The sequence below is a fragment of the Salvelinus sp. IW2-2015 genome, unplaced genomic scaffold, assembly GCF_002910315.2.
Source record: "Salvelinus sp. IW2-2015 unplaced genomic scaffold, ASM291031v2 Un_scaffold1959, whole genome shotgun sequence".
NCBI lineage: Eukaryota > Metazoa > Chordata > Actinopteri > Salmoniformes > Salmonidae > Salvelinus > Salvelinus sp. IW2-2015.
In genome coordinates this window covers 36,681-47,621 of record NW_019943312.1, presented here as the reverse complement: position 1 = coordinate 47,621, position 10,941 = coordinate 36,681, and the positions used below count along the sequence as shown (strand labels likewise).

At 43.0% G+C, this 10,941-nt stretch overlaps 1 protein-coding gene and 1 long non-coding RNA gene across 2 annotated transcripts in view; both read left to right on the top strand.

Moving 5' to 3' along the window:
- The window catches only part of LOC112072554 (kinesin-like protein KIF1A), a gene marked incomplete at its 5' end in the record, with an annotated part of 102,344 nt that extends 96,173 nt beyond the window's left edge, over positions 1 to 6,171 (top strand). The window contains 2 exon segments of the mRNA XM_070439839.1: positions 3,067 to 3,185; positions 6,013 to 6,171. Of these exon segments, the coding sequence (XP_070295940.1) occupies positions 3,067 to 3,185; positions 6,013 to 6,055 (162 nt within the window).
- Positions 6,172 to 7,711: 1,540 nt separating this feature from the next.
- LOC139024865 (uncharacterized) lies at positions 7,712 to 10,080 on the top strand. Its single transcript, XR_011476241.1, has 3 exons — positions 7,712 to 9,625; positions 9,773 to 9,802; positions 10,006 to 10,080. It is a non-coding gene; the product is annotated as an uncharacterized lncRNA (long non-coding RNA).
- Positions 10,081 to 10,941: the final 861 nt, after the last annotated feature.

Below are 10,941 nucleotides of genomic sequence, written 5' to 3'. Positions count from 1 at the left end.
CTGACCTAACATACCTACACATACACAATCTACCTGACACCTTACACACCACTACACACCTTTACACCTTTACACACCCTACACCTGACACCTTAACCTGACACCATTACACACCTTTACCTGACACCTTTACACACCCTAACCCTGAACCTTTGACCTTGACACCTTACACCACAGACTTGACTCTGACAACCTTACACACCTTTACCTCGAACATTTACCCACACTGACCTTACACACTTTACACACCCTAACCTGACATCCTTGACCTGGACACCTGACACCTTTACACACCTTTACCTGACACCTTTACACACCCTAACCTGACACCTTTGACCTGACACCTTTACACACATTTACCTGACACCTTTACACACCCTAACCTGACACCTTTTACAACACAATGTTTTGAGGAGCGCCCTCCATCAACTGCTGTTTTCAGATCTCACGTTTTTGATGTGATTCAAGGATRGACTCTTAACTGGCMAATCCAGAACAGTCCAGCATCTCTTCTTRAACCMTTTCTCTGTGTTACCTTATGTGTGTTTGGAGTTGTTTTCCTGATGGAAGACCCAATGAAGACTTAGTTTTTGGACACTGGTTTAAACATTGGACTCCAAAACACCTGATCATCTGCAGATTTTGTGACCACTTGCGCATTTCAAAAGGCCCTAGGTACCTGAGGCAGCAAAGCCATGTTTGAGTCTAGGTAGGGTGTTCTTTTCATTGAATGCTTCATTTGGTTGTCTGTAAACACAGCACTGATCTGTATTGCCAAAGCTCTCTAATTTTGTTTCATTAGTCCACAAAACATTTCCCCAAGGATTTAGGCTCTGGTACTGGGGATCTTGAACGTGTGCAAGACATCATGAAATCAGTAGATTATTAAGGTGTTTTGGAATCCAATGTTCAACCCAGTGTCCAGAAACTGTGTTTTTTTGAAGTTTGAATTTTCCAGCAGGACAACAAACCTAAACACACAAAAAACGGAAAAAAACAAAGCACCCTGGAATGGTAAAAGAAGAAAGGCTGGAATGTTCTGGATTGGCTGGACTGTTCTGGATTGGCTGGACTGATTGGCCAACGAAGAGTTCAGATATGAATCACATCCGTAATCTATGGCAAGAGCTGAAAACAGCAGTTGGTTGAGAGCACCCCTTAAACATTGAATAGTTGGTGCAATTTACTGCTGAAAAGTGAGGCAAATTGCCAGTAGAAAGGTGTAGGAAGCTCATTGATGGTACAAGAAACACTTACCTGCAGTTATCTTGGCAAAAAGGCTGTGCAACCAAGTACTAGCTCCAGTCATTTTAAATTAAAATGGTCAAATTAAATTTACAAAAATAAAATTGGTTCTGCAATCTGTGGAGTACAATTTTCTTTTTTTTTACAATTACAGTGCCAATATATTTGGCCGCAACTAAACTCAGCAAATTAAAAGAAACGTCCCTTTTTCAGGACCCTGTCTTTCAAAGATAATTCGTAAAAATCCAAATAACTTCACAGATCTGCATTGCAAAAGGGTTTAAACACTGTTTCTCATGCTTGTTCAATGAACAATTAATGAACATGCCACCTGTTGGGAAAACCGCTCGGTTTTAAGGACAACGTTAACCAAAGCTTACAGACGGTAGGCAATTAAGGTCACAGTATGAAAACTTAGGACACTAAAGAGGACTTTCTACTTACTCTGAAAAACACCCAAAAGAAAGATGCCAGGGTCCCTGCTCATCTGCTGACATACTTGTCTAGTACTGCTGCAAGAGGCTTGAGGACTGCAGGATGTGGCCAAGGCAATAAATTGCAATGCGTACTGTGAGATGCCTAAGACATCGCTACAGGGAGACAGGACAGACAGCTGATGTTCCTCGCAGTGGAAAACCACGGGTAACAAACACCTGCACAGGATCGGTACATCCGAACATACACACCTGCAGGACAGGTACAGGATGCAACAACAACTGCCCGAGTTACACCAGGATCGCACAATCCCTCCATCAGTGCTCAGACTGACCAGGCTGGAAGAGGCTGGACTGAGGGCTTGTAGGCCTGTTGTAAGGCAGGTCCTCACCAGACATCACCGGCAACAACGATGGGCACAAACCCACCGTGCTGGACCAGACAGGACTTGCAAAAAGTGCTCTTCTTTTGTCTCACCAGGGGTGATGGTCGGATTCACATTTATCGTTGAAGAATGAGCGTTATACCGAGACCTGTATTCTGGAGGCGGAACGATTTGGAGGTGGAGGGTCCTCATGGTCTGAGGCGGTGTGTCACAGCATCATCGACTGAGCTTGTTGTCATTGCAGGCAATCTCAACGCTGTGCGTTACAGGGAAAGACATCCTCCTCCCTCATGTGATACCCTTCCTGCAGCTCATCCTGACATGACCTCCAGCATGACAATGCCACCAGCCATACTGCTCGTTCTGTGCGTGATTTCCAGCAAGACAAGGAATGTCAGTGTTTTGCCATGGCCAGCGAGAGCCCGGATCTCAATCCCATTGAGCACGTCTGTGGACCTTGTTGGATTCGAAGGTTGGAGGGCTATTGGGCCATTCCCCCCAGTAGAAATGTCCGTGAACTTTTCAGGTGCCTTGGTGGAAGAGTGAGGGTAAATCATCTCCACAAGCAAGAACTGGCACAAATTTTCTGGGTGCCAGTCCATGAGGAGGAAGATGGCAACTGCAGTACTTAATGCAGCTGGTGGCCACACCAGATACTGACTGTTACTTTTGATTTTGACCCACCCTTTGTTCAGGGACACATTATTCCACTTCTGTTAGTCACATGTCTGTGGAACTTGTTCAGTTTATGTCTCAGTTGTTGAATCTTGTTATGTTCATACAAATATTTACACRTGTTAAGTTTKCTGAAAATAAACGCAGTTGACAGTGAGAGGACGTTTATTTTTTTTGCTTAAGTTTATATGTACTGCATTTGAAAAAACTCACAGAAGATGTCATGTTTTTACTCCTCTCTCTTCCTACCTACCCTCAAAAGTAAGCTTGCTCTGGGCAGCTAGCTGGTTTTAACATTACTGTACCTCTCYGTGTTTCCCCAACAGACCCCAAACACGTTTGCTGTGTGTACAGAGCACCGCGGTATACTGCTCCAAGCCAGCAATGACAAGGAGATGCACGACTGGCTCTATGCTTTTAACCCTCTCCTGGCTGGATCCATCAGGTAACATGGATGATACACTAAGTTTTTTTTGTTTTTCCCTTAATAAATAATAAAAATAATGAATTGAATTTGTATAGCACATTTCTACCAACTAAGGTACTCAAAGTGCTTTACATAGTACGAGGGAAACTCACCTCATCCACCACCTTCACTTTTACTAACATTGGTTATGCTTATAGCGACTATTTTTAAGAACGTTTTAATTACAATGATAGTGATCGTAGGTGTTAAAAAAAAAAAAGACTTTAGTTACACTGACTGTAAGTTGCTCTGAAAAAGAGTGTCTGCTAAATAACTAAAATGTAATTGTAAACTTTATATTCCAGTTGAATTATAACTATACAGGAGTTTTCTTTCAAATACATGTTTCAATGTATTACATGTGGGCTTTCGGTAACGACCGCCTAGTCTCGGAAGTACCAATCAAAAACATCTGTTAGAGACAGACAGGTAGAGTGACGAATGAGGTGAGACCCTCACTTCCATAAAAGGAGCCACTCCCCCGCCCTCTGGTTATTCTCGCTTCTCTTCCTCACCCAAAGAGTGTCACTACTCTAGCTCTCCTCATATCGACTGGATACCTGTTACCTTTCGAGTAGAAATTACCTTTTCTACTTCTCAGTTTCCGTTGCTAGCTATTGAGACTCGGTTAGCCCACGCTGCAAGGCTAAGTTGGCTAGCTTGCTGAAAGGCAAGCTAACCTCACTAGYATAMCCTAYCTGCAAGATGGTAGCTTTGCTAGCTCCCTTTTTAAGTCTAGTTAACATATGTTCACCCATTTTGTTAGCTAAACCAACCCTCTCTGCCTTCACAGCAACATCTGTGCCTTTTTCTGAAGGCAAACTGTCATTCGGTTTCCTTGAGCTAGCACTGAGCTAGCCACGGCATACCTTCACCACGAGGTAGCTGCTAGCTAGATAACCCCTCATTAGCCTCCACTCCCTTCCCTCAATGTCTGAGGACGTAGTGGTGAAGGTGAGTTAGGTTGATGGCGAGGATGACGATGGGATCAATCTCACGGAAATCCTTGAGATGGTCGTCATTCCCCAACTCCTGCACTGTGTTTTTCCACCCTCTCAGGCCTGCAGACCTGACGGCCCTTAGAGCATTGGCGTTGCCCCTCTTCCAGTGAAGTTTGGGCTSCATCATATCTGTAAGCCACGGCCAGACTCAACATCGAATGGTCATCTTCTGGGGCTTAAGGGACCTGTACGACAGGAAGAGACTCCTGCCCACACAGCCCCGATAAAGGACCTGCTCGCCGCAGTACCAGCTTGCCTATTGGAAGCTACGAGCTCTCGGGATAAACCCATTACCCACAGGATTCTTGCTAAGAGTATCCCGAGCCTGGACATGCACAATATGGAGGAATCTGGGTTTGGCAACCTTTCCACGGTGGAGCGGTCACTGGCTCACCACCTCAGCCCCTAGCTCCTTGTTACCAGCGCTTCACTCCCTGGAAAGGCCTCCATTAACGTGACCTCTTTATTGTTGGTTTTCAAGGTTGAGTTACTGGAGGAGTGGAGGAAGCAGCTGGACTCAGACACCCTAGACCCAGATGCTTGGGAGGAGATCTGTATGATTACAGACCTGATTACAGGCCTCCCGTAGTGCCATCCAAGGCTGTGGTCATACCATGAGCAAGAAAGAGCCCTTTGGCTGAGCTTCTCCGGTTTTAACAGACAAAGAAGAAAGTGGACCTCCTCGATTTTAGCCTCTGAAAAGCACACAGACGTCATATTCCACCTTCTTTCACTTTTACTACTACCCTTGGCGTCCCTAGCGTATCGGTGGACTGTGCTCGACCAGTGTTTTTCAGGTTAATTACCTGACCTCCTTTTTATCCCGGGTCGACTTTTTTCCTATTGACGCACCTCAAAGACTATGGCTTTTTTTACCCGGACGCTTTTCCCCTAGAAGGACATCCCGTGTTGTTGTTCAGTGTGTGCAAAGGTGTCATACTCTTCGCTCATTGGGCTATCACCCTCGAGTGGGACTTTCTCTTTTTGACTGTATCCTGATGATTCATGGGGGATCAAAAAAAGGAAAGGAGGACCAAGGCACTCTTCATATCATTAATTTAAATGCCTTTATTTAAAAAAAAAAACTCAGACGCGTTTCGGCTGCACGGCCTTCGTCAGGGAGTACAAAGAAAAAAAGGATAAAACCATTGTATTTATCTTAGGAAGGATCCTCTACTACACAGGATATGACCTCATGTCTCATGATGCTGAGACTGGAGTTTTGTACTGGGCTCTCCCTCACTTAGTTATGAGGATTTTCCTGGGGGGAGGGGACCTCTGTTTCCCTTCGTTTCGGGACCTCTCAGGGTTGTTACGTTGGGGAATTCCCTGGCTTCGTAAAAGCCGATTTCTTGCGATCAGGGAGTTGGCCATATCCCTACATGATACATCTTAACAAGAGTATTTGAAAGAGAACTTGCGTAACCCCCGGTTMTCTGATAATATGAGTGAGATGTATCACCGCATTCCCCATGCTTACAAGAGCTTGAGGAAGAGAAGCGAGAATAACCAGAGGGTGGCTCCTTTTAATGGAAGTGAGGGTCTCACCTCATTCGCCACTCTACCTGTCTGTCTCCAACAGACATTTTTTGATTGGTACTTCCAAGAGTAGGCGAACCCCTCAATATCTCTCTCTCATATTATCAGAGAACCGGGGTTATGCAAGTAACCTTACGTTTATCTACTGTATGTTATTATTCAGTATGTTGAGATAAATATGCAGTAAATATGAAGAAAAATCCGAATGGTTGGTATTTTGAATCCATATACAATATATTCTCTCCTCCCCTTTTTGTCTCCAACAGATCAAAACTCTCCAGAAGGAGAGCTGGACAGATGAGGATGTGAAACAAACAATCCAACAACAACAACGTCTTATAAAGAAGATAGAAAACATTCGAACGCAAAGAGACTAACCTGTATATAAATCCTAGATTACTCCTGTGCTTATCCCCCCCCCCCTTCCTCCCCCCCCCCCCCACCCTCTCCATCCTACACTAGTAACCTGCTCTTCTTCCTTCTGCACACGCTCACTTTATCACAAGCTGATCACCTGTGTATCTGAGGCCTCCATCATCGTTGTGTGTCTGTCAGGCCTGTACTGCTTGTCTGTCTGTGTGGGCTTTATCATCTGGTTAACCCCTCGCCAAGGATTGTGTCCCAAATGGCACCCTATTCCCTCTATAGTGTGCTACGTTTGACCAGGACCCCATAGGGCTGGTCATAGCTACTGTATGAATAACCCATAGGGCTCTGGTCAAAACTAGTGCACTATATATAGGGAATAGGGTGCCATTTGGGTCAGAATTAGTGCACTATATAGGGAATAGGGTGCCATTTGGGTCAGAATTAGTGCACTATATAGGGAATAGGGTGCCATTTAGGTCTAAAGTATTGCACTATATAGGGAATAGGGTGCCATTTGGGTCAAAACTAGTGCACTATATAGGGAATAGGGTGCCATTTGGGATGCTGCTCGTCCTTATCTTTCGGAGCTGGTGGAACGGAGTAATGGGTAGTTAGTTACCAGTTCCTTATTTTATAGACATTGTGATGTACTCTGTATGGCTATGTCATCAGCAAAACGTTGAGCTTATTAAACGACACACGTTTATTTCCTCGAGGAAAGAAAAAATAAATAAAAATCAGGAGTGTTGACAGTAAATGGTTCTGTCTGAAACGACGCTGTTTTACAGTGGGATGCTTTTGTTCACATCGCTACATTACTGCACCTCAGCTTACCTTAAGGGGACACAACTGAGATGGAAGTCTTACCATGGAAATAACACTACTGCTGACTCCAGATACGTGGTCTTGGTTATATTGCTGCTCTTATTGTTACTCATACAATGTAAAAAAATAAATATTATAAAAACACAGGTTAGTATTCATAGTAAACACATTTTCACCACAAACTAGGGTTTTGTCAGTTCTGCTAAAATATAAGGCTGAAAAAAATTACAATTGACAATTGTTACGTTTAATGTAACTCTTCTGTTTATTTTTCTCTTTCTTTCCATACCAGCTCAGCTCTGTTGGACAGGACAGAGTTACTCTTTCTGTCCCTATTCTCTTTCCATACCAGCTCAGCTCTGTTGGGCAGGACAGAGAAACTAATTTCTGTTCCCTATTCTCTTCGCAATTACCAGCTCAGCTCTTTGGACAAGACAGTCCCCGTAGCACCCTATCCCCTATATAGTCCACTACATTGACCTAGGAACCCTATCTGGCCCTCGTCAATAGTAGTGCGCTACAAAGGAATAAAAGGGTGCCATGGGAGGATGCACCCATACAGAAAGGTTGGCATTGATCAAGTGATCACATGTTCACTACTGGTGTTCTGATAAAACCAGATGATGGTTTAGCCTAATTCCCAAAGAGCTCTAAAGTATTACAGTAAACTGATGAAGTATTACAGTAACTATGAATCTACACTATCTATGAAAGGTATCTTACCATAACTATGAATTCGTATCTACAGTAAACTATTAATTAAATCTACAGTTGCTCTGAAGGTATTTACAGTATCTATGAAGGTATCTACAGTAGCTCTGAAGGTATCTACAGTAACTATGAAGGTATCTACAGTAGCTATGAAGGTATCTACAGTAACTATGAAGGTATCTACAGTATCTATAAAGGTCCCTACAGTAGCTATGTAAAATAACATGTTATAAAAATCCTCCCAAATTTAACCTTGATTCATCTCTAAAGTCTAACGATTTTTCTTTATATTAATATGTGATATATTTAAATATTTAACAATATGATTATTTATTTATGCGTGTATTTATTTACAAATACATTTATATTTCTAAAGTAGTTACAGTGCAACTTCTGCACGCAGCACTTTTTATTATGAGTTCGACTAACGTTTTGATAACATGACCTATGACCTATGACCTCTTACCCCTACCCCTTCGTACTGTGGTCAGTAGTGACTAGTGCTACCCCCCCCCCCCCCCCAAAAAAAACAAATTGATACAGGGCCATCTTCTATGTGCTATAGTATAGCAGCTATATGTTACTTGAATTAAACCATCAACATCACACAGATAGATTTTGAAGTGTTGTACCTGAGCTAATTACAATCCGATTTCACTCATGCTACAATATTTTAGAAAGTTCGAGAGATTGTGAATGTAATGGAAATTAATTATACTTCAAACCCAAGATGGGAAACAGATGGGGTGCATGAACAGAACGATCCCGATCCCTTACATTGTGAATAGAATAAGGAGAATGAAAACAAGCGTTTTGTAGCACACTAGGGATAAGACAAGAAACGAGGTGTCTGAACAAGGATTTGTACATTATGATGCAGTGCCTCTCTTTTCAAACAGTATATCTGCAGTCACCAGTTGCTTTGGATCTACTTCATCACGTCCCAAGTGATTCCATATTCCCCGTGTAGTGCACTACTTTTGACCAGAGTCCTATGGGCCCTTGTTAAAAGTAGTGCACTACATAGGGAGTAGGGTGCTGGTTTGGGACTCTGTCATCATCGCGTGGCTGTTTTGTCTAGCTAACCATAATCTATTTATGTACACAGTAGGTTAATATACAGTGAGCTGCAAAAGTATCGATACAGCGACCATTTTTTTTTGCTGTTGTTGATTTGTCTCTGTACTCCAGCACTTCCTGGATTTGAAATTATAAAGTGAATTTGTCCCGATACTTTTGTTCCCCTAAAACGGAGGGACTATGAACAAAAAAAAAGTGCTGTAATTTCTAAACATTTCACCTGATATGGATGATAATACCCTCAAAATTAAAGCTGACAGTCCTGCACTTTTAACCTCATAGTCATTGTATCATTTCACATCCAAAGTGCTGGAGTACAGAGCCAAAAAAACAACAAAACAATTGTCAGAGATTGATATGAGCCAAATGCATTTAAAGACAGTGAATATGAATTGTCATATACCGTACGCTATTTTATAAACATATTATCGAGTGATAGTATAAGATTATCCATTTCTATAGAAATACACTACTGATATTTCATTGTAGACATTTTATGTATAATAACCAGATTGAAAACAGCAAATTATATGGCGCTCACATCCTCCTCAATAATCGCTTATTTTTAGTTAATCTCACGTGAAGCTTAATATTTTAGTCTTTAGTCCCTTTTTGTTTTCTCCATTCAACAGCACTTATTGTGTAAACGTGGATGTATGCATCACTATTGCAGCTACTGTATGTGAATGAATCGTGACGAATTGTAAATGTACGGGCCGTTTGTTTTGTATCGAGCATACATTAGTCATCGTAGTGGGTCCAGTCCAGGCAACAGGGAAGCAGAATGATGACTGAGGAGCCTTTTGTGTTTTTTTTTACAAGTTGGTCATCAGTTGTATTGTGTATTTACTATGCTATTACCCTGCTATATGTTGCACTCACAGTTGGAATAAAGTACAGGAGGCTGTCAGTGCCCAGTAGCCACTATCACAATTGGAAGAGAACAGGACTCATGTCAGTATGCCAGTAGCCACTACTCACAGTTGGAAGAGAACAGACGGCTCTCAGTATGCCCAGTAGCACTACTCACAGTTGAAGAAGACAGGACGTCATGTCAGGCCACTACTCACAGTGGAAGAGTACAGGGACGGCTCCAGTATGCCCAGTAGCCACTACTCACAGTTGAGAGGAACATGACGGCTTCGTCATGCCCAGTAGCCACTACTCACAGTTGGAAGAGAACAGGACGGCTCTCTCATATGCCCAGTAGCCACTACTCACAGTTGGAAGAGACAGGACTGCATGTCAGTATGCCCAGTAGCCACTACTCACAGTTTGAAAGATAGCAGGACGGCTCTCAGTATGCCCAGTAGCCATCACTCACAGTTGAAGAGTACAAGGACGGCTCTCAGTATTGCCCCAGTAGCCATACTCACAGTTGGAAGAGTAACAGGACGCTCTCAGTATGGCCAGTAGCCACTACTCACAGTTGGAAGATACAGGACGGTCTCAGTATGCCCAGTAGCCACTACTCACGTTGGAAGAGACAGGAGTATGTCAGGCCACTACTCACAGTTGGAGATACGGAGGCTGTCAGTATGGCCAGTAGTACTTCTTCATGGATGCAGGTTTCTTTCCTTCTTTATGTGAGTCTCAGGAAGTATAGCATACCTAGGGAGATGGTGTTTAATGGGCTCATTTAACATCCATCGCTTTCAGCCATTGATGTAGTGACAGAGCCCAATTGATTGATTGATACTGCTACCTGTAGCTTTGATAAGGAGGCAGCCAACCTACAGAGCGTGCTCAGTACGAGCAGGAATGACATAACCTATAAGTGCTTGTCAAAGGGCCCCATTCCTTATATAGTTAAAGGCACGAGACGGTTGGTATATGGCCATATACCACGGCTAAGGCTGTTCTTAAGACCCGCACAAAGTGGGGTGCCTGGATACAGCCTGTGAGCCGTGACCACAACCCATAACCCATTATGTCGCAAAACCCCTGAGGAGGCTTATTGCTATTAGAAACGGTTACCGTCGTAGTTAGAGCAGTAAAACGAATGTTTTGTCATACGCTGGTACACGGTCTGACATATACCATGGCTTTCAGACAATCGAATTCAGGGCTCAAACCACCTGTTTATAAATCCTTATATACTGCGCTACAGTACATGGGAATAGGTACCTATTGAGGTGCATAATTTATGAAGAGAAGGAAGAACTGTAATGCCAATGGGAAATAGGACAGTTAAACAACACACCTGCAAC